This window comes from Gavialis gangeticus, unplaced genomic scaffold (assembly GCF_001723915.1).
Source record: "Gavialis gangeticus isolate Ggan-Ray unplaced genomic scaffold, GavGan_comp1, whole genome shotgun sequence".
In the NCBI taxonomy this organism is placed as follows: Eukaryota; Metazoa; Chordata; order Crocodylia; family Gavialidae; genus Gavialis; species Gavialis gangeticus.
Window position 1 is genome coordinate 75,586,901 of NW_017729022.1, and position 22,727 is coordinate 75,609,627.

Genomic DNA, 22,727 nt, shown 5'->3' on the forward strand with positions numbered 1-22,727 from the left:
AAAACTATATCCACTGCCACCCCTGCATCCAATGATTTAGTGACCTGGTCGTAAAAGGCCACCAGGTTGGTCTGACAGGACCTGCCGCTGATGAACCCGTGCTGGTTGCCCCTGAGCATGCAGCTCCCTGCTGGCCCCTCCTGGATGTGTGCCAGAATAATTTTCTCGAACAGCTTGCCCAGGATCGAGGTAAGGCTGACTGGCCTGTAGTTCCCTGGGTCCTCTTTCCTCCCCTTTTTGAAGATGGGAACCACGTATAAATAAAATGTGGTAAAAAAAAAGAGCCAAAGATGTAAAAGCACGAACGGATCAGAATGTTGTCTGGGGGTGGTCATTGCCACGGGCAAAATGAGTATCTGTTGCTAGGTAAATGATGTGGAAAAGGCAACATTTTCTGTCTTCCTTTTTAAATAACTGAATATTTGTGTGTTACAAGATGGTACTATAAGTGAATTACAAGACAGTACTATAAGTGGATTCACAAACTCTATGGGTAAATAAACAAATGAAAGTAGTAACATGTAGTAATGCAGAATAGTAACAATTTATAGCTACTAGCTTATTTTCCAGATTCTAGTGTGCATAGTACCCTAGAGATTTAAGAGGTAAGCTAGTAGCAGATAGAGAGTCAGGTGACCAAGTACTCCAGGAGGAAAGGTGATCTTGTGCTTAAGACCTGGGATTGGAATTCAGGACATCTGGTCCAATACCTTGAGGCCAGGTACAGACATTACACTTTTACCAGTATAAGTGATCAGAAACTGGTTTATACCCATAACAGAACAGAAGTTCGGCACACACAGACAAGTTTAAAAATGGTGGAATCCGGTTCAGGATTTGCCCCCCTCTAACAAAGGGCAAATGTGTGTTCTGTTCGTGAGTCTGCTACAGACTTACCCTCCTGTCTCCCATTTTCCAGTCGGTAAAATGGGGATAATAATAATTCTTTCTTCCTGCTCTTTGTCTGTCCTGCCTAGACTATAGTAGTATGGGCCCTGATCTCTGTGGAATTATTTTGTGGAATTATTCAGCAGAATAAGTTTGGAACTGTGCTTTAGTGGTATTTTAATTTGCGGTTCAGATGATATGTTTGTCATTTGTCCTTATTTTATATGTGAGTAGTTCAGCAGCTAAAGCCCATCTTACCATATGTACTGCCTAGCCCCACCTTAATTGTTAGATACCCTTTTTGAGCTATAGCACGACAGTTCATTTCTTGACAACTGTTGCAGCTATTTTGCATGGATAGTGTTCTGTATTGGGAAACTGTCTATCATGTTATATATTCTGTTTTGGGAAGTATTTCCCAGAACATGGAAAATTGGATGTGTATTAAGTATCATGTACTGGCTATGTTTTCTCTCTCTTAAGTATCTGGTTCACATCAAGGATGACTTTACTAATCCTCTCCGAGTTGTTATATTTCCATTAGTCAGTAACAGTAATAGGCTTGTACTTGTCTAAAGGATAAAAGACTATTTCTCTCAGGCAATGGAATTACATCTTGAGCTTGTGGGGTAGGAGCCTGTGCTTTGCGCTGTGGTTGTATTGTAAGGTCAGCTGCTTGAATGATTACAAATCTGTAATCTGGTGAAGCAGTGTGGATAGAACAAGATATTCTGTTCCTGTCTGTGATTTAGTGTGTGTGGGGGGGTGTATCTTGCCAATCTCCGAGAACTCTGCCCTATCTCCAAAGAGTATCCAAGAGTGGGGAGAAAACCAAGGCAGGGAAATGTGTAGAGATATTTTATTCTTTTGTCTCACTTGTGTCTTTATTGTTCCAGCTAAAGTAAAGAGCTATATGCTTCAATTATTGTGTGCTCCTGAAGAGATGAATTGTAAACCAGAGTGCTCATGAGGCTGGGTCTCTGGGAAATGGTGTGCCTGAGCAACAAAGGAGTCTGCAAAAGCCAGCACTGGCCCTGCGGGAGGGCTAGAGTAGCAATGCTTCTAGGTACCGTTTCTGTGAAGGGCTGTGTCGCAGTGCACTCAGGTGCCCTGCGCCTGAGAGCGGAGACTGCTCTGGGGAGACCCCTAGTGGCAGAAAGGGGGAGGCTCAGCTGCCAGTCACCAGGGCTGCACAGGTGCTGGTTGCTGGGGCAACTGGTAAAACCAGCTGACAGGAAGGGGCAGGGCTTATCCCTTCTTAAGCCCAGGTAGGAGGCCAGGAGGGCAGTCCCTCTCTAGCAGCCGTGGGAGTAGGGACTCAGCTCAGACAGACAGAGGGGAGGACTCTGGCAGTGAGAGTATTCCCCGATCACTGCTGGGATTGGGGAGCCCTCCTTCCCCCTCCCCCCCACTCCCTCACTCTCTAGTAAGGAGTAGATTTTGTTTGACCAGATGGTCTAGTTTTTATGTTGTAGCCCAGGGGCTTTTTGTTTTATGTTTACTGTTTTGACCGGAGGACTGGGTGAGGCTGTAGGGGTTGGAGGAGGCCTCAGAGGGGCTCCACAGTGGTGGGGACCCCGGTGCCAGTGAGGGCACTGCATTTTATGCCAGTGAGGGCACCGCATTTTTAGGGGTACACTGCCCCAGCCCTAAGGAGGAGCACAGTGCATTGTGGGGGCCAGGCACAGCTACGACCACTTTAGCCCAAGCGTGGAGAAAGGCCCTAGTGCTGGCGGAGCCCCAGGGAGGGGGCGAGCACGAGAGAAGCCCCAGAGCAAGAGAGAGGGGGCAGCGAGGAGCCCCAAGAGAGGGAAAGGGGGCAGCGAGGGGTCCCGAGAGAGAGGGGGGCCGCGAGGAGCCCCAGAGAAGAGGAGGGCCAGAACATAACAGGGCCCAGGTCAAACCACATCAACTCCATCTGCGAGGCTTGGGCTGCGGTGTAGGGGCGGAAAAGGAGCTGCAGGTAGCGCCCCCTGTCACTGGGGCGCAGAAAAATGGGCAGCCTCCCACTGATGACAACCATCTTCTAATCAAGTAAGATCAAGGCGTGGCAGGCGAGTAAGCAGGCGGTTGGCCCATTACAGGAGGGCGGAGCCACCCCGGAAAGGCTCTGATAGTGATACTCCTGTCACAGGCTGACAGACAGATAACCCAGGCACTGGAAGTCTGACAGCGGGGCCAAAGAAAAGGAGTGTGTTGGATTGTACTCAGAGCATGGGAAACTTAGGAGCACACAGACTAACTATGGAGGGACCCAGGTAGGGTATCCCAGCCAATATTATGCTGGAACAGGCTGGTGGCAGGCTAACTACCAAGAAAAGCAGGAGGCATTGATCTGTTGTCTAGTGACTTCCTTTCCATTCTACTTAAGGACTGAAATTAGTCTGAACAATTTCAGCTGATGAAGCTGGTGCAATGAGGTTATAACTACTTTACTGCAGTCAAGGAAAAATGAGAGGGAAGCATTATTATCCTCTTATTTATCTTCATACACACAGACAGTAAACGAGTGGAAAAAGTAACAGTGATTAGAGAAAGGGATTGCATGTGAATAAACTTCCACTGAGGCAGGAAATTTACTTTCCCTGTATGATGTTTCTCTCCATTGCTGCTTCTCATCCTATGTTTGCCTTTTCCTCTTCCATCAGTGAACTGGCCTCCTTCTCTTCCCCATTGTTTTCCATCCCTTCCACTTCCCTGCTATTCTGCTCAGGCTCTGAGTGAATTACATTCAAGATGACTGAGTCACCATCTCAACTGTAGCACTTTGACCAGGACCTTTGTCATCTGATAAGGAGTCTGGAGGGAGGGAGGGGAAGATTTCAAATCCTTTTCCATTCAAGAGGGGTGCTAGCAGGAGAATAATGTGATGCTACTATTCATATTACTGACCAGTTCAATTCTAAATACTCTGCCTTCTGCTAAATTGTGCCTGGGTTATGGAGCAGAGCATCTGTTTAACTAGTTAGTTCCATTTGGTGGGTTCAAGTGACAGTTTTAGTGTACACCAAGGGCACAAAACTCGGATCCAGTTGTCAAATTCCTGAAAGCTCAGGTATGTTGGAAATCAGGGATTCAGGGCAGCTCTTTGTGCAGAGGCAGGCACACCTAGAAAAATTCTCCTCCAGACTCCAGGTCAGCCCTCCATTGGAAAGCGTTGGGTTGACCTGTGGCCCACACGTCATTTCAATTTTTTTTCCTCCAGACCCCAGAACACAGGGGCTTTCAGTCAAGTGGGGATGGGTATATGCAAGAGTGGGCAAGCGTCATTTTTGTGTTCATACTCTTGTAGGGTTTATGGGGGGCAGAGTGTGTTTTGGTGAGTGTCACGGCAAGGAGTTGGTGTGTATGGACACACACACATTGTGGCACTTGGTTCCTAAGCTTTTAATGTATTCATTGAAGATATTTCTTTCCTCCTTGAAAACTCTGGAATTTCCAGAGCAGTGATGATCATCACCAAAGCCATTGAAAGAAGCCTCCTTCAGAGTAGGAAAAAATATTTTGCTGGTTCCGAAGCTGAGAACTGTAAGACCACTTGATAATAAGTGATGAAACCTCAATTGACTTGAGGCAAGCAGCCTGTGCTATTTCTAGCTGGAGGATTTGGAGCCGCTGTGTCTCAGCAGGAGCCCAGTGAGGTAATGTACTGACTGGAGAAAAGCAGAATGTCTTCCACGAGGCAGCATTTGGCTGTGTTTGTGACACTGACAGACAGATGGAAAGAGAAATTGGAAGGAACGGGCAGGAGGACAGAGAAATCTGCAGCCAGACATAGATGGAGAAGTAGAGTAAGCACAGAGGGATTTAGGAAGAGAAAGGAGGTAATGCAGGTGCTTCTGTAAATAGGGAGTGGGAAATACAGCACAGGCAGATGTTACAAAGCAGGAGATCACACTAGCAAAATCACTGGAATTACTTAAAGAAAGGACCTTTCTGAACTGGTGGAGGACTGGATGTCTTGGAGATAGCCAGTGAAGTACAGAGTCTTTTGCCTCTGGGCCTGTGACTCCAGTCTGGTTTGAGATGGTCAGCTCAGTCACTGTCTTCATAGAGAACTGTTCATATTATATAAAACATTCTGGTCAGCATCTTGATTAAGTGGTCTCCATAAATAAGACCAAAATATGCAGGACACTAAACTTTTCTGTAACACAAGGAAGGGGTCCTGTCTGGCCAGGACTGAGGCACACGTGTTGGATAGGAAGACTTGCACATCTCTCTGTCCCAAAGCTAGAGGATTTCAGTCTCCACAGCTGTCAGTCCCGCACACGTTCACAATTGTATCTTCTTTAAATATGTGCAGAGGAATGTCCTCTATGCAACTCAGTTTTTTTAGCTCATGTGATTCTTGATTTACTTTTTGCAGGTTGGCGGCCAGACAAACACTGGGAAAGTGAGCCGAACCTTTGGAGGTGTTGGGAGAAACCTGGCAGGTGCTGAGTGGTGGTTGTCTGGGGGTTTGTGGAAACCATAGTTTATTATTACATATTATTTACATTGCAGGAGCACCTAAGCAAGTGCCAATCAGGATCAAGGCCCCATCAGGCTAGACACACATGGGGCCACCCTCCCTGCCCAAAGGCTTTGCATCATTTTAAATGACAAGTGAGAACTGCAAACAATAGAGGGGAAGGAGGGGGAGGGGGGCGCACAGCCAGGGGAAAGAAAACAAGGGCCCTCTATTACAGATAGAAAGTTAACTGGTGCATAGCACAATGTCAGCAAAGTAAAAGATCAGTTTACCAAGATCTGCTGCACAGCATAGTCACCATTAGCATGTTGGCTACTTGTTGGAACCACAGCAGATGTGGGCCTTGAAGAGGGATTTGAAAGAGTAGAGAGTAAGATCATTATATATTCCATCAAGAATGATGTCCCATGCACAAGGGCAAAATGGAAGAAAGCCTGGAGACAATAGTGGGAGGGACAGACCAAGGAGCTGCAACCATTGAGAGTAGGCCATAGGTCCCTGTAGCCCAGATTAAATATATTTGAATTGCTGGTGTACCAGAGAAAATATTTTGTATTTTTGCTTGTGACAGAGAGGAAGGGGAGGGATTTAAGGAAAAGTCCTAATCTAACCATGGAGCTGAAGTCTTTTAAAAAATCTTTTTCCATCTTTCTGATACAAGTCTGCTCTTGCCTCAGAGCAAATAGATGGGATTTCAAAAAGTGCATTTTTGCAATTGGGATGCAGGGGAAGAAACACAGTGGCCCGCTGCACCATTTCCTTCTACTCCCAGACCAAATGAGCTGCACAGCCAGAGATTCATGTGGCAGCAGATTAGCAGATCAACTTTTCCTTTTCACACTCCAGACAGAGTGATGGACACCAGTAGAGAGACCCGATAGAGGATCATACTGATAAGGTGCCAGATGTGGGGGACTGATGGATGATGAGAAAAATACAAAGGGCATCAGGAATCCCAGGAAAGGCCCTTCCTATAGCCACTCAAAAATGTCATCCTCTGAAACTTGGGACTCAGGTTTAGTCATGTGGTCCTCCACTGGAATTATAACTTTGCTCCACTGCCATCTATTTGTAGATTGCTTAAGCCGCCTTGGGAGGACTCCCTTCTTTATATCAGCTATGGGGAAGGATGAACATTCAGAGTCCATCCTACGCTACTCCAGTCATATGGTAGGTCATGCAGAAACAGCTTCTCATGGGAATGCTGAAGGTAACTTTGCACTGGGAGAAGCCTCAGTGAAGCTAGTGGGCATAAAAGCCAATTCCTTTACGGCTAAATGAGGGAAGAGTTGTGTGCCTTTTTCCTCGTGGCTAGGTGAAGAGATAGGAGCCACTAACCAAAACAGGTCACATGTAAGACCACTCAGGAATCTGAACTATGAGGGCTGCATATAAATTCAAGAGTCAGAGTTTGAGTGAGAGAAGAGTTGGAGTCAGAATATCAAAGGCTCAGACACAGCAAGAAACAACTCATGGCATGATCCTGAGAAAAAAGCTTTGCTTTGGGGAAAAGGAAAGTCTGGAAAGAGGTCTGGCACTATGTACAAACTGTCTGCTACTGCTTGATTCCTACATGGCCAAGAAAACAAGGTTTAATATTTGTTCTTTGTAAATAAATGGTACCATATCCAAGGACTAATGGACTCCATCACCCATTTCTCTTCCTTAGGGAATCAACATACAGAAACAAATATTTTCACTAACTGCTCAAGCTGAAAGGGGGTAACAATAATTAGATATCTATACATAGATAGCTGCGTGCATATAGTCTTTCTGCCCTCATCCAAATTTACACTTTTCTAATCTGTGCCATCACAGTGAATATGGTCCTGTAAGCAAACACAACGCAATTGCAAAGAGCATTTCTGGACTAGAAACCATGAACTGTCAATACTGGAAGGGGACTACTTGGTTTTCTTCAGTCCACTAACTTCATTCTGCATTTGTGTGATGGGTCTTTCTGATCACTGAGGAACAATCCAGGCATCTTTTAGAAAGAGCATCAGAAGAAAGTCAAGTGTGGATGCTTCTGTGCAACTCTAGGGACGAAATCTGTCATTCCCATTTACTAAATTATTTATGCAGCCATTGCCATGGTACCTGTGCACACTGGGTACAATGGAGTTCTTCTGATTATTGCTCAGAAAAGAAAGGGAGGAGGTGGAACAGAGAACAGTAAAGTGGACTGCTACTAAATAACCGGTACTTGTTATGTGGGGATGGCTAGAAGAGAATCCTGAGGTCAGCTGAGCATGGCAGAGAAAGGCAACTTATTCCACTGGTGACTCCTCTTCCTGTTGTAGGACATGGGAGGTGTTCTTCAGCTGGAGGGGCACAACACAGCTACCTACTGTGCAGTGATGACAGGGAGTGGGGAACTCAGCCTTGGCTTGGGAGACATGGACATCCACCAGCAGATAACAGAACATTATGTAAGGATTTCCTCTGACCTATAATCACTCACTTGTAAGAAGAAAGCATGGATGCATAACAGCAGCAAGTGTTTAAGGTGTGCGTATGTGTGAGAATGTGAGTGTAGGGGGCTGAGGGAATCTGGATAACATTATTATATGCTCAGAGTGGTTACTGCTATGCTACTGGGACATAGGCAGTCACACCCAATGGTAAGAGCTGAGGCTTGTAACCAGAGTTGTAGGGGCAGTTAGACTTCTGCCTGTTGAACAACTGGCAGACCATTGTCCCAGGCAGGGAGGGGAGGCTTAATTAGGGTGCTCTCAGATGATCAGGAGGTGTGCAGGTGCCACCAGCCTGATGGACCCCAACAGACCCAATCAAGCCCTGGCAGGGCTGCCCATTACAGCTCATGCATTCTGAAATTAGGAACAACAGGTGGAAGCCTACAGTTCGCCTCAGATGTGGGTTACTGATATGGCCCTGGAACAAGCTGCTAGCCAACCAGAGGTGCTTATTGTTATCTAGAATACATACCCCCCCTCCAATAGAATGCCACCACATTAATCCTATCCATGATATCTATGCCTAAACCCACTGGTCATAATCACTTTTGAGCTTTCAATGACTTCATGTCCACTTAGGTACCTGAAGATAACATTCCCAGCTTTGAAACCAGAATAGCATGGATAGGATTACCTCCTCTCCCCTCTACCCGCTGCTTCTACATGCTGAGCTGTGTAAACTGATTCTGCTTCTCAGCCTGGTAGGTAGGGAAGGTTTCAGGCCATTAATGGAAATGATGATTAAGTTTTGATTCATGTAAACCCCCACAGCCCCACCCTCTTTCCCCACTAATTCCACCGTTGACAAAGCAAAGCCTGCACTTACCAACTGATGGTAATTTGGATGGCAAATGCAATTAGTTTATTAGGAGGACCCTCATAGGGCTGAGAAATCTTAGGGGAAAAAAGTGGTCATTGCTCCCATTTCTATCTCCACCCTTTCCCTTCCCACAATTTGACAATGAAAGGAAAACTAAACCATTGAATGATAGATTAATCTTTGTGATCTTTGCAAAATAACCAAGAAAGAGGCCAAGTGGAAACTCAGTAAACTTCTCGCCTGATGAAAGCTACACTCTGGTGATGTTTCTCTTGATGAAATTGAGCAGAGACATGGGGAAAAAAGCTGTGGCAGAAGCAATGACACAAGCCAGTGATTTCTATAACATGTCATGTCAGCTAAGAATAGCCATCATGAGGCTGGAAATTGGTTGCTGAGCTGTCTCTGAATTCTGCATCCATGTCAGGACTAGGAGTGTAGTCACGGATGGCGGTAGCGGTAGGCAGCTTTTGCCAAAGTGGACATGACATATTGAGTTGTGAGAAATATTTTGGTAACAGGAAAATTTGAGCTGCTTATCTGAGTGATAGGTCCTATGCTTTTTGCTACCAAAAAGGGAGGGGGGTTGCCTTTTACTTTCTATGCACAGACTTAGTAGTACCATAGAAGTAGCACTTTCAACCTCTGGCAGAAGAAAGCCTGGTTGCATGTCAGTAATAGCTTCAGATAGTCATAAATGGACCCTGAAGTGAGCCTCCTCCAGTTTTCATTGGAGGGAAAGATGACTGCTCTGCAAGAAGGGAAAAACCTAAGGGAAAAGTCTGGGAAGGCCCTGGATGGATATCAGAAGACCAAATCATGGCATGTGCAGAGATATTAGATTGTTTGAAAGTCTGTGAATAGCACAGGCATAAAAACAGAGGAAGGAGGAGTAATTTGAACATCCAGGCATACACTTACCAATAGGTCCATAAATTAGGCTCCTGATGACCATAGTTAGGCCCCCTGAAGAGTTGTCCAGTTTTTTCAAAGTTCTGGCCACATAAAGTCTCCTATTGCCTAAATGAGACTTCAGGCAGCACAATTCTGAAAGTTTTGGCCATTCTGTTAAGACAGAAACACCCAGAAACTCATTGATGATGGCACAACACAGTTGCTTAGGGCCACTGCAGGTCTGTTTTTGGTGACTTCTCTAGGGCCTTGGAAGTAATTTTTTTTCCTAGCTACTCTTTCTAGGTATGTTGAACTAACCAATTCTCTTCTGATATTCATCTCAGGTTTTATATATACACAGGAATACATTTGAATGTTTGCCTGACAGCTGTATCCCCTAGGTTCTCTTGTAACCCAGATCCTTCCTGTGTTGGCACTGGGCTCATATCTTCTATATTGACCATCCTCAAAAGGGTTCAGAGAGAGGAATAACAGATACTGTGCTGAATTCAGACCAAAAACATTTGTTAAAACTAAGCCTATTAGTCACTTCTATTCAAAAGAAGTCACAGCAGTGCCAATCTTTCATATACTATAGTCTAGAGGGGTGTCCAGTCCAGGTGGTGAATACCAGTTCCATGTAGGTGTCTAACTCAGGGTTGCAGATAGGCAAAGACCCAGAGAGAGGTGGGATTTTTGACACACGCATCTCTTCAGCATGCTTTATTGTCCAGCTTAGGTACACACCCTTTCTCTCCCTCACTCAGCATCTTGACTATTGGGAAGTGCCTAATTCTCTTCATTTACCAGAGAGGGAAATTCAGTACCTCACTTGGCATCATGGATTCTGCTGAAGGAGCTGGATCCCCAAAATTATACTACAGCAATGTTAAAAAAGTCACCTCAACTAATTCCCTTGGTGAAGCTGGGTCTTTGGCCGTTGCTCCCTAGTCCCACTAAATCATTAAGGTGTGGAGGCATTTCATTTTATTCCCTAGGCCCTCCAGCTAATCAATAAGCAGCAATATTGAGCTTGAAAGGGAGTCAACAGCAACCTACCTGTGTGCGAAGGACAAGCTAGCCTGATGGGAAAGTGGAGGGTTATAAATAAAAGGGAAAACTGAGAGAACCTGAAAGGCTTACTTGCCCTAGCAAAAGTTGCTGCTGGTTTGCAAGCCTAAATCTAAGGGCTAGAGCCAACATTGATGGTTCATCTACATCGCAGTACCTGAGTCTGATCAGAAGAGTGTGGCAGGTAGACAGACTGCATTCTAACCCATTCACAGGGCAATGGATCCAGCTGCTTCTGTTCTAACTGTGCTCTGCACTTTGCTAGGTATCCAGGTTCAAGCAGCATCTGTGCATGGCCCCGGTAGTATGTATTGATGGAAACGTGCCAATTGCCACAATCCAGTACGTCTGTCAGATTGCCAGAGAGCACAAGGTACCAGGTAAGGGAAAAATCACTAACAGTAGGTCCCTTTGGGCATAACAACATGTGTGCTGAGACATGCTGTGTAACATGTAGAGTGCCTTCAATTCTTCCTTATTTCAAAAGCACACTATCTTATGACTTGGGTTAGTTCTTCCCCCTCTTTTTTCCTTATGTTTTAATTTATTCCTAGTTTATTCTGTCTTATATCTTACACCAGATCTGATTTTTGTGTGGGTAATATCTATATCCTCTAGTGCCCACTGAAAGTCAGGAGGGGTGAGAGTAAAGAACCAATATGGGCACTTAAGGTGAAGACAGAAGTGACAATTTTTGCCTGATCTAGCCCCTGGAAATGCTCTACAGCCATGACCAAACAGAAGTGCACAGCTGCCGAGCACTTTAAAAAGACCTGATCCCATGAAAATCTGAACCCTCATTGCATGAAGGTTCAGATGAGGATGCTCCAAAATGGAGTGGCTTCAGTAACTTGTGTCTGCACTGCCTCCCAACCCTGGTGCTGTTTTCAGAATGGGAGGGGGGAAAGGGAGCAGAGGGAGTTTGATATCGGTTTTTTTTCAGCCAGCACTGGAGGGTGGGGGTCCAATCCACCCACCCCACCCTCCAGCATGGGCTGGAGAACCCCCAGAAAGAGCCCCCTCCCTTTCTGAAAACAGTGCTGGCTCTGAGAGGGGGGAGGGGCATTGGTAGGGGAGACCAGCTACAGGCTCGCAGCCAGAAGCTGAATTCTCCAACCCGTGGGACCCTACAGTGAACTTCTAATGGGTCCAGGGGATCGTTGTAACCCAGGGCGCTTCCTGCGAAGTGCCATGAGTTACAACAGGGAGCTGCTGCTTTGTCTGTGCCTGTAATTCCTCCTGTGCTTTGAATACTGGAGCATTTATTGAAACAATAAGCACTACCTTATATTTTTAAAGGATTTGTTCACTGCTTCACATGAAATACTTCAATCCCTCTTGTTTTGTTGAAGACTTTTCATAATGCTTCTTCACACCTCAGACTTTCCACCTAGCTTCTTCAAAAGCAAACTCTGAAGGGGAAGAGGGAGGTATAATTCTCAGGACTCAGCATAAACCCTCAAAACAGTAGACAAACTGGCAAATGAGCAGGAACGTTCAAGCTAAAAATACTTTCCTAACTATGTCTTTTATCATAGCATCCCAGAGCCAGAAACAATCTAATCAGAGTTGCAGTAAAAAGGTAGATTATTAAGACTGCCTTGCCATGAACAATAAGTCTAGATGCTGATAAATTGTAGCTACCTCAGCATGGTAAACATCATAGTAAGTCTTTTAAATAGCTATTTGCTCTGATGGAGGAAGTATATTCTAGTAGTTAACTAACTGCAATGTCGTTTTGAAGTGTGCTATGAGCCAACAGATGAGAACAAGGCCTCTAAGCCGTTCCTTTCAGAGAGCTGGAGAGCACTGGCCTACATCTCCCCCAACCTGCGAGAACTAAGAGCAATAAACCGGACCCTTGGACACCCTGTGCCAGCAGGTACTGTACACTGAGAGGGCAGCAAGGGAAAAACTTCCAGATGATCTAGGCTCTCTGGCATGTCCAGACCAGCCTGCACGTGTGGTATGCAACACTGCAGACTCATCTGCAGCACCATACACTGCACATACCACACACGTAGGCATTCCCCATGCTGCTGATTTGCAGCATGGGAAAACCTGCAGTGGAAGAAAGCAGAGTGGTGCGTGTGGCGGCAGCATGTGCCACCAGAAAGCGGAACCTGGCCAGCTGGAGCCATGCTCCGATGGCCAACCAGGCTTCCTGCTGCCAGGTTCCCACCACTGGAGCCTGACCCCAGATAAGGCTGCTGGGGCCAGCCTCCCCTACCCAACCTGGGACAACTTGTTATATGCCAGAGCGTGCCAGAGTACACATGCATGGGTGTTTCCAGGGAGAAGTAACAGCGGCACATAGTGTGCCACTGCTATTTTTACTCTGGGAAATGCACATGCGTGCTCATGTGGATGCGCCAAGAGAAGCTCCACTGCAAATCGTCTGTGTACTGCTTAGGCTTAACCAGCACTTTCCCAAGCTGCAACACTATCAGTCTGTCCTGGAGACACCAGAATAATTCACTTTGATTACAAAAGTATTGATGGTAGCTTCCCAAATACCAGGGAAGGCCAGTGCTAGTCAGGACTGCAGTGAACTCACATAGAAGTTATAGCTCATCCAAAGGAGGAGGAGCTTGTAACCATCATGTGTGCTCTGAGAAACCATGCGCAGATCTTTCCCTGTTATCATTTGAGCATCTTTATTTTTTTAAAACAAGTATCTTGAAACAGCTATTACTGGCTACCTAATAAGCCTTTCACCTTGGGTGAGACAGGTTAAAATGTGGTGAGAATTTATGAATGATTTTGGTGTAGCCCACCTCAAAATCTGCCTGTACCCCACAAAGCTCATTCACATGAAACACAAGACAGACTCATGCATCAGATGGACTCCCACCAGTCCCAAAACGGGAGTCCCTGTTTTCATGACTTTGCTCAGCCAACTAAACAGAATTACCAGTTTATTGCAAGAGTACCACACTCTGATGGAACATATATTCATGCTGCTTCCTTCACAGACCATGAGCTGGCACTGATAAACTGACATCAAGGCACATATCATGCTTTATGACTCCAACATTTTGTCCCAGGGTATAATCCTGTAAGAGGCATTTCCTTGCTTCACAGTGGACAGACAATAAGGAGGGCTATGATTGCAACAGTAGGGAGGGGGAAGGATTGCAGTCAGTAATGCAAAGTACAAGCAGCTCCACATCAATGGAAAGCTCAAGTCAGAAGTTTTGTGGTCTGATGCTTGCAGTTCATAATGGCTTCCCTCCCCCACACCCTTGCTGTCTAAAGACCTGCCATCAAGGCTGGAAGACGTTGTCAGGACTGCGATGACCTTGGCCTGCCCCTTGCTGACACAGCTGTGCTGCGTGGTGGTAACACTTGGGCCTCACGGAGTGTTACTGTGCGGCAGGAGCATGGGAGGGAGTGTGTCTCTTCACCCTGGACCACACACGCAGGTAGGGGCACACGAGTGGCAATGGATTAGTAATCAGGCCTTTGTGTCTGGCAGGGGAAACCCCGTGTATCTGGGTCCATGAAGGCAGTTTTCTTTAAGTGTTCCTGGGGATAACTATTCTTCTGTTGTGGTTTAGTACCCACTGGGGTCTTGGGGCTTAAAGCCCACTTTATGGAAACGGGAGGCTCCTTCCTAGCTTGCTTCTGCAGCCCTATGGCTGAAGGCAGGTGAAACTTGGGGGCATCCAAACCCCAAGCCTCCAGGCTTGGGCCTGCACATAGGATGCCTGCCAAAAGACTTTGGAAATATCTGAAACTCCTGGTGGGGGTGGAGGATGTTTGCTGGTTGTAGGGCCACTTACGGTTCTGGACTCCCTCACAGATTAGGACTCAATTTGGCTTGGAACACATTTTTTTTTGAAGAAACGTCCTTTGTGTTTGAGTCATCCAAGTGGCATTGAAACCTGGTGAAGCTTTGCTATCAGTTTATCGGTCCTTGAGAGATGGGAAGGCTTGGAGGGTTAGCAAGGGAAACAGCCTTCCATCCTTATACATTGGGACCTTCTCTGCAGAATAGTGACAAAAAGCAGTTTTAAACTGTGCTTTCCTGGGCATTTGAGAGTGTAAGATTAACAACTCCCCCTCCACCCCCCATGAATATATCATAATAAAACTTGAGTGGACAAATGCATGGGGAAAATGTATTTCACACAGGTTAAAGGGGGGTAAATAGCACCCTGTTCAAATTCACAGATGACACTAAGATGTGCGGAGAAGTGGGCATGCTAGAAGGATAGGCTGCAATCGGACCTAGACGGGTTACAGAGGTGGGCAGATAAGAACAGGATGGGTTTCAACACTGACAAGTGCAAGGTGATGCACCTGGGGAGGAAGAACCAGCACCATACCTACAGGCTGGGGAACTCCCTTCTCATCAGTGCAGAGGCAGAAAAGGATCCTGGATTCAGTATTGAAGCCAAGATGAACATGGGTCAGCAGTGTGGGGATGCAGTCAGGAAGGCCAACCACACCTTGTCATGCATCCACAGATGCATCTTAAGCAGGTCCAAGGAGGTGATCCTCCCCCTCTATGCGGCACTGGTCAGGACACAGCTGGAGTACTGCGTCCAGTTCTGGGCATTGCACTTCAGGAGGGATGTGGACAGCATGGAGAGGGTCCAGAGGAGGGCCGTTCACATGATCAGGGGACAGCAGGGCAGGCCCTATGAGGAAAGGCTACGGGACCTGAACCTGTTCAGCCTCCACAAGAGAAGGCTGAGGGGGGATCTAGTGGCCTGTTATAAACTAGTCAGAGGGGACCAGCAGGCATTGGGGGAGTCCCTGTTCCCCCGAGCACCACCAGGAGGGACTAGAAATAATGGTCACAAGCTGGCAGAGGGTAGATTCAGATTTAACATCAGGAGGCGCTACTTCACGGTCAGGGCGGCTAGGATCTGGAACCAACTTCCAAGTGAAGTGGTGCTGGCTCCTACCCTGGGGGTCTTCAAAAGGAGGCTGGATGAACACCTTGCCGTGGTCGTTTGACCCCAGTACTCTTTCCTGCCATGGCAGGGGGTTGGACTTGATGATCTGCTCAGGTCCCTTCTGACCCTACCAACTATGAAACTATAAAGCACAGCCAAAAAGAATTTGACTTGATACACACATAACACATTATTTGGACTTTTAAGTAGTGGTGCAGCTTTGTATGTGATCAGCCAAGTCACATGTTGCCTCTTGACCTGAGCAGACTTCCAGTAATGCCCCATCTTCTCTCTTTTTCTGCAGAATGCTGCAGGCCAGCTGTGTGCTGCACACTACCCAGCAGTCCCTGTCTCCGGGGAGGAGATTGTGAATGTCTCAGGAGCAGGTGACAGGTATATTGCTAATGAACCAGAGAGGAGATACACCTGTGGCAGCCCCTTTTTCCCTCCACCTGAATTCCACTCTACAATTCTTTAATACTACTGTCAAGATAAAGTTCACTCTCAGGTTTGGAAATTAGGTACTAAAACCATAAGACAAAGGAGAGGTGAATGCTGGGGGGGTGGGGAGACGATGGACAGACTGTGCTCCAATATTTCCCCTAAGCATTTTGAAGCTAGTTTGGCCACTTATTTTCATGGAATAGGCATGAAGCTATATCACAACATCCCAGAGTTTGGTAGCATATCTAGGATGCAATGGTTTGGGCTGACAGATGTTTTCAAGATGGCAGCTGGCCAAAGTACCACAGCACTAGTAAAAGCAAAGTCAGCTACCTTAAATCAAAGCTGAGTCAGTCTCTCTCAACTGGAAGTGGGGTTTGGCCTTCACTGTGGCTTTTGCTAACAGCAGGGTTTGCCAGTGCCAGGATAGGCTGCCACAAGCAAAGGAATTGCCTCACAGGAGCAATCACACCTAGAATTGTGCTGCTGGCTGTGGTCAAAATCCTGTGTTCCTGAAGAGTCCTTGCCATAACTTACCTATGTATTCATGCACTGTTGTACAAAGGGATAGGAAGAGACAATTTTTACTTATTGCCTTACATCCTTTAAGAATAAGCTCTTATTATTCTCCTCTTAACTTGTGTATGCACGTCATGCAGTCATAATTATCCAGCTCTTGATTCCTAAGCTGTAGTAATTGACTCTGACTTCATGCTGCCATGATCTGTGCAGATACTGCAAGTACAAAAGGTTTCCCCTTTAGTTTTCTACCTTCATTTGCCACATATTTGACCAGGTGCTAAGCCTGCCATTTTTTCACCCTGGCAGACAGCAGGGAAAGCTATTGGATTTTTTTTGCAAACCTTAATTATTCCAGTAACTTCTTTTGTCTAGACTAAGAACACAGATAGATGTACGAAGAACCTGGGATAAAAGAAGGGCTTTGCGGTACATCAGCTGCTCTGCAGTAACTGCCCATGTGTATGCTCTTGCTTCATAATAAATAGAAGCTAAACAGCTTAGCCCTCAATGAAAGAGGGACGAGTATCCTCATTTAGCTTTTACTTACTATGAGACATAGAGAATGCATGCAAGCAGCTGACACACGGCAAAGCCCCATCTCCTATTATTCTGCGGTAAATAACCCTTGTGTTTCTAGTGAGTCCTCATATGCTCATCCTCCTACCCTCTCTAAACCAGGCATTCTCAGCCCGGTGCTCGCAAGCACCATAGTGCTCTTGTGATTTTATAAAGTGCTCTCCAACAAGTCCAACAACAGTGCTCAAAAGCACTTGCAGTCTTGTCAAGAATCACATTGAAAGGCATAATTGAAGATGATCATTATAGCTATTTGATTTTCTTTTAATGCTCCATGAAAAAGGCTGAGTCATCACAGTGCTCATTAATGAAAAAAAGTTGAGGACCCCTGCTCTAAACAATGGCATTGCCCCTCCCTGGATCATTTCTACCTCAGCCCCAGTACCCCACAGGTCAGACCACACTGCTCAGTGCTATCATTATGAACAGTCTAATTTTTGTCGTGTTATTTTCTCTTCCTTCTTATATCGATTTAAGATTCTCAATCAGTGGTTGAGACATTTTTGGACTTGAGGCACCCCTTGGGAAATGCCAGCTCTTAGTTTTGACTCTTTTTTTTTTGACTGAAGAAAGATGGTAGAGCAATTCTTCTGTTGCAAAGAACTCAGAAAGACCATATGGGCAGAATTATTTTAATACTACAGATTCATATGTGAAAAGTGTAATCTTACCTGGTGAATCATATTTGCACACCTAACAGTGCTAATGTTGTGCGACAACCCACAGCACCCTTGAATGGATCTCTAGGTACCCCAGGGCACCCTGGTTGAGGTGCTGTCCAGCTAGCTGGCTGCTTGGTAGGGCTGTGGCAACTGTTTGCTCCCTGGTTTCTGTGATAGCATAACAGTACATGTCTGTACATGGCATTGTTAAGGAAAGATTCCCCCACATTATTTATTCCAAGCCTCAGGAGCTGCTGAAAGATTGAACAGTGATCACAGCCCACAAGTCTCCCTGCTTTTGTTAGATAGAAACAAACAGGTAATTAGCCTGAGTATGACATGGAAAATTTCCCTCCCCACCCACTGCAGTGTAATGAGAAGCACCTGGAGCCTCTGTTTGCCAGATCAGAAGGCTATTTTAATCCTGACAAGAAGGTCCCCTTTGCCCATCACTGCTAAATTGAGCACTTGCCTGCACAGAGCAGGGGCAATCTGCAGGCTAGATGATGCCCTCCTGTGCTGTAACGCCACCTTTATTAGGGAGAGAGGACCCTCAGGGACCAAACAAGCTTGGGCTCTTCACACTTAGAGACCCTGTGCGGGTCCTTATGCACGGGACAGCCTGGGTGCTCTGCCTCAGGGACCATCAGAGAAGCCCCTTCTCTGATAGGTTGCGTGGCTACTTTGACTAAAGTACTTTCAACAATGTGCGCGCTAGCTCTTGACTTTCTGTAAACACCCGTGTCATCATCACAGGACATGCAACTCCCGATTGGCCCGCCTCACTCTGTACCTTTGTCTCACTCTCACTTTTTTCTCCTATGATCTTTGTCACTGTCCTGTTACTGTTGAGCCTAGGTAGACTTTTCAGGCCCCTCGCTGTATGTTCTATAGACATGGTTCCCAAGTTTTTTTTTAATTGAAAAATTTAAAATTGCTGAGGGTCTCAGCTGGCCACTTCATAAACTTTTTTTTTGTTCTACAAATCAAAGCACACAACTCATATTTTAATATCAGTAGTCTTACCTTACAAGTACAGATCTTCTCGATTGTTCCACAACCTTTCTGCCGACCCCCTGAATGGAGCTCGCGGACCAGTGGTGGTCTGTGGACCGCAGTTTGAGAACCCCTGCTCTAGATGTTGTGGATGGACATCATGACAGATTTCCTCCCTGCTGAAGTTGAAGTCACCAGAATGAGCCACTGGCAACTCAGGCAAATTAAAATCATTCCCTCCAACTCCCAGCTCCCTACTCTCATTTTAATTATTCCCCACCTCCATTTTCAAACATCTTGGGAAAAACAAGTGTGCCTTGCAGTCTGAAAAGATGACTTTCATCATCATCATCATTTACTACTGCCTCAAAAAATCATAAACCCATTTATCTACCTAATGCAGAGGTAAGCTAGTGAAGTACTATCCCTCTTTTGTAGATAGGAACTGAGGCACAGAGAGATGTAGTAACCTGCTCACAGTCATATGAGTAGGGTTGGACTCTAGCATGAGTGAACTGGGCAGCCACCTGGGGCCTGGACAGAAAGGGGGCCCGAAAATGGTAATTTTTTGTTTATTATCATCAACATCTCTGGCGAAGGGGAGGCCGACACTAAAAGTTTCCCTGGGGCACCAGGAGTCTAAGTACGGTGCTGCATATGAGACCTGTGTTGTAGAGGCAGGTCACGAACCCCAGTCTCCCGAGTTCTCATGTACTGCTTTAATCACAAGGCTCTCTCTCTTTCCTCCTCTCCTTTCTTTGCCTCCCCCCTCAAAGTTAGAAGTGACATGCTCATGACAACATGAATGGCACTTTTCTGCTGTAATACTTGGTTTATCAATGAGAACCTATGACAGACCTGGTTAGAAGAAAAAAAAAGTATTCTTTTTCTCAAATAAAAAGAAATAGAACAAAGCCCTTCTTTTGTTCCAAATATTTTCAGTGTTTTGTTTTTGGTGGGAAATTTCAAAATGAAGTGAATCACATTTTTTAAAGCTTTTTGCTTAAATTTAAGTTTTCATTTCCACTTTTGATTTGTAACAGGTTCTTTCTTTCCATTTTCCTTTCCCCTCACATTAAATATTTTCATTGAAAAAGGGGGTGGAAAAGGTAAAGCACAGAGGGAAGAAACCCATTTTCTACATTTTTAGCTTTTTGCCCAACAGGGAAGAGTGGGGGTAGGGGGAAGTACATGACAAAGTGAAGGGTTGGAGCGGAAGAACCTCACTTTTTTTTTCCCATCTAGAAAAACATGAAAGGATACCAAAAAAAAGTAGTATGAGAAAGCAGAACTTTTTCCCATTCCAGACTTCTCTGATTGAAACAGTAGTTTTTCCTCTAACTTTTTCAAGTGATGAAAAACCAGGAGAAGAGAAAGCCCCACTCTTTATAGAATTAAATCTCCCCCTCCCAGCTCCTGTTTACATGGCTTAGAGAATTATTAATTTGCCTCTGCAATTTCCGTGGGATTGCCAAAACAGCCCTTCCTTTCTCTTCACAGTTTAATCGGAGGAATAATCTCTGGCCTGCTAGCTGGGTACGACACAGATACCTGCATCCGGATGGGCCTCCTCTCTGCAAGCTTTTCCATCTGCTCACGTGAGCCCATCTCCCAGAAGATCAATACTTTCAGTGTGAGCTTGGAACAGGTCAAAGCTCGAAGCTGGCCAGAGGCAAAGACATGTAGGATGGACTAGAGCTTCTGTGCCAGGGTGCTTTCGACTGCCACCTCTCTCTTTCAGCCACACATTAAATTTGGTATTTGTTCCTTTTGAGGAGGAGTGGATAATCTGGATTGGGTCCAAACTACAGTGATTATAGCTGGCTGTGTGCAGAAGATTTATGACAATATTATTCGGGCCATCCTCCCAGATTTCCCAGTGCAATACCACCCAGAGGCCACAAAATCAGGTTGCTTAACCCCTCAGATTGCACTATAAGGCTAAAGTACAGATGATCAGAAAGCCCAAGGCTGTATCGATTCAGTCTTTGCAGGTTAGTCTAAACTGTAGAGATTAAACTGAAACAGAAATGACTGGATAGTTACCTTTGATTCAGGAAAAGCAGTCACATGCTTGCAGTAGTTCAGGCCAGAAGCCAGGCGGTGCTAGCGTAGGGCTCGCTGGCTGTGTGTTCACTTCCTCTTCCTGCTGCCCCCAATGTCTCTGGGATTTGCAGTCCAGAATCACAACAGCAGGACTCTGCAGAGTTGCTCATCACTTCCTCTTCCTGCTTCCAGGTGCTTCTGGGATTTGTAGTCCACAGTTGCAGCCAACACAAAGTTTGAGCAGGGGAAGAGGTGTTTAACGCTCATCCCTGGCCCCAGACGCCAGCTGTAGACTGGGCTGCATCCCCAGCCAGGCTTCCCCCCGCAACCCCTTGTCAGCCAGCCCTCACTGCTCCAGCTAGGGAGCAGAGGAGTGGGCTGGCCCTGCCCTCTGGAGCAGAAAGCACAGCCCAGTCTAGGGCTGGAAAGCATGGTGGGATGCTGGGGGACTCTGATTTAACTTGAACAAGGAAAGGGTCTGGGACAGAAGTTTCATAAACCAGTTTGACCCAAATCATTTAAGTCTGATACTACATTCAACCAGATTTATCTTAAACCAGTTTCAGCTATTCTGAAAACTGGTTTATGTGCACTGAGCTTTTGTTTTGTTACAGGTTTAAACCAATCTCTGATGACTTAAAGCAGTTTACATGTAACTTCTGTACCTAGCCCAGATGACCACCTTTGCCTACCCTTAGTCATGTAGGAGTTGCAGCAAACCAGACTCAGTTGTTTTTTCTACACCCTGTCTGAGAAATTTTGTTTTCCCATCCAGCTTGGTCTCTATCAGCCTGTCCCTTCTCAAGTAATAGTCAACAGTCTCCAGATTTTTAGTGACCCCCACAATGGAGGCTGGCAGGGAAGCAAGCCCAGGGACTCCATATAAGACAGCCAAAATTAGTTTTTCATCAGGTGCTGAATCCCTGAGCTGCTCCCTGTCACATCTCTCCTTGAAGGTATTTTTTTCTCACTCCTCTTGTGAGCTCTCCTCTACTTATCCAGACAGCTGCCCTTCCTCTGAGACCATAGGCGGTGAAAGCGGGGGGGTGAGGGGGCTAACAGGGCTTAGCCCCCCGCAAACACAGGGCAGAGGTAGGGCTGCAAGGCAGCTTGGCTGAGTACTTCTGGTGGCTGCAGCAGGGGTGAGGAGGGAGTGGGGTTGGTGCTAGGGGAGGGGCAGGCGCTGCACAGCCGGTAGGGCGCAGGATTGAGCCATGAGTGGCTCATCTAGGGGCATAGCTTCTGCTACTACACCCCAGGAGGCACGGGAGGTGCATGTCCCTGCATCTGCACAGGATAGGGCATGCTACTGCTGTGGGCTGCAGCACTGGGAGGAGGCTATGGGGGGAGGGGTTGCAGCCACCCCAAAGTTTGCTGTAACCCACCCGACCCCCCTCCCAGAGCCACCGCCACTGCCACCCACCCTGAACTCAGCCCAGCCCTGCCGACAGGAAGAGTCCAGCGCTGCCCCGGCCCCAGGCAACAGCAGCAGCCTGCCCTGGCTTTGCACGGTTCCAGGGGAACACGCCCCTGATGCCCCCTGGGATGTGACGTGTGCAGTGGCGGGAGCTGCCACCCCCTCCCCACGCCCCCCAGATGAGCCACAGCTTCATCCCACACCTTGCCCCGATGCAGGGCAGGTGCAGGGGTCCTGGGGGCTCCATTGCCTTTGGCCCAGCAACACAGCTGAGCCTGGCCCCACTCCAGCCCCCGGCTCCAGGGTCCCCTGGGCAGTGCAGGGCCAGAGCCAGTGCAGGACTGAGATGCAGTGGATTCATTGGTGCAGGGGGCACCGGCACTGGGCAACGACCCTGGGCACAGAGGAAAGGGGGGCCACACGGGTGCCGTGGGCCCCAGCCCCAGCCCCAATCCTGATCCTGGGCCCAGCTTGGCTCCACTGTCTCTTGATCCCTGCTTGGTCCCAGCCCCAGTCCCTCCCACCCCCACTCC

General features: G+C 46.8%; 1 protein-coding gene across 5 annotated transcripts in view; it reads left to right on the forward strand.

Moving 5' to 3' along the window:
* LOC109296156 (pseudouridine-5'-phosphate glycosidase-like) overlaps positions 1-20,503 on the forward strand; it is a 50,076-nt gene extending 29,573 nt beyond the window's left edge. For 3 of the 5 annotated variants that reach the window (XM_019515407.1, XM_019515406.1, XM_019515409.1), the window contains 8 exons: positions 5,258-5,324; positions 6,438-6,532; positions 7,666-7,794; positions 10,890-11,004; positions 12,369-12,506; positions 13,883-14,049; positions 15,836-15,924; positions 20,232-20,503. In XM_019515407.1, coding sequence (XP_019370952.1) covers positions 5,258-5,324; positions 6,438-6,532; positions 7,666-7,794; positions 10,890-11,004; positions 12,369-12,506; positions 13,883-14,049; positions 15,836-15,924; positions 20,232-20,427 — 996 coding nt within the window. In that variant the 3' untranslated portion in view covers positions 20,428-20,503. Of the gene's footprint in view, positions 1-5,257; positions 5,325-6,437; positions 6,533-7,665; positions 7,795-10,889; positions 11,005-12,368; positions 12,507-13,841; positions 14,050-15,835; positions 15,925-20,231 lie in introns of those variants that run through there. The other 2 variants (XM_019515408.1, XM_019515410.1) reach the window with 2 other exon arrangements.
* The last annotated feature ends 2,224 nt before the right edge of the window (positions 20,504-22,727 follow it).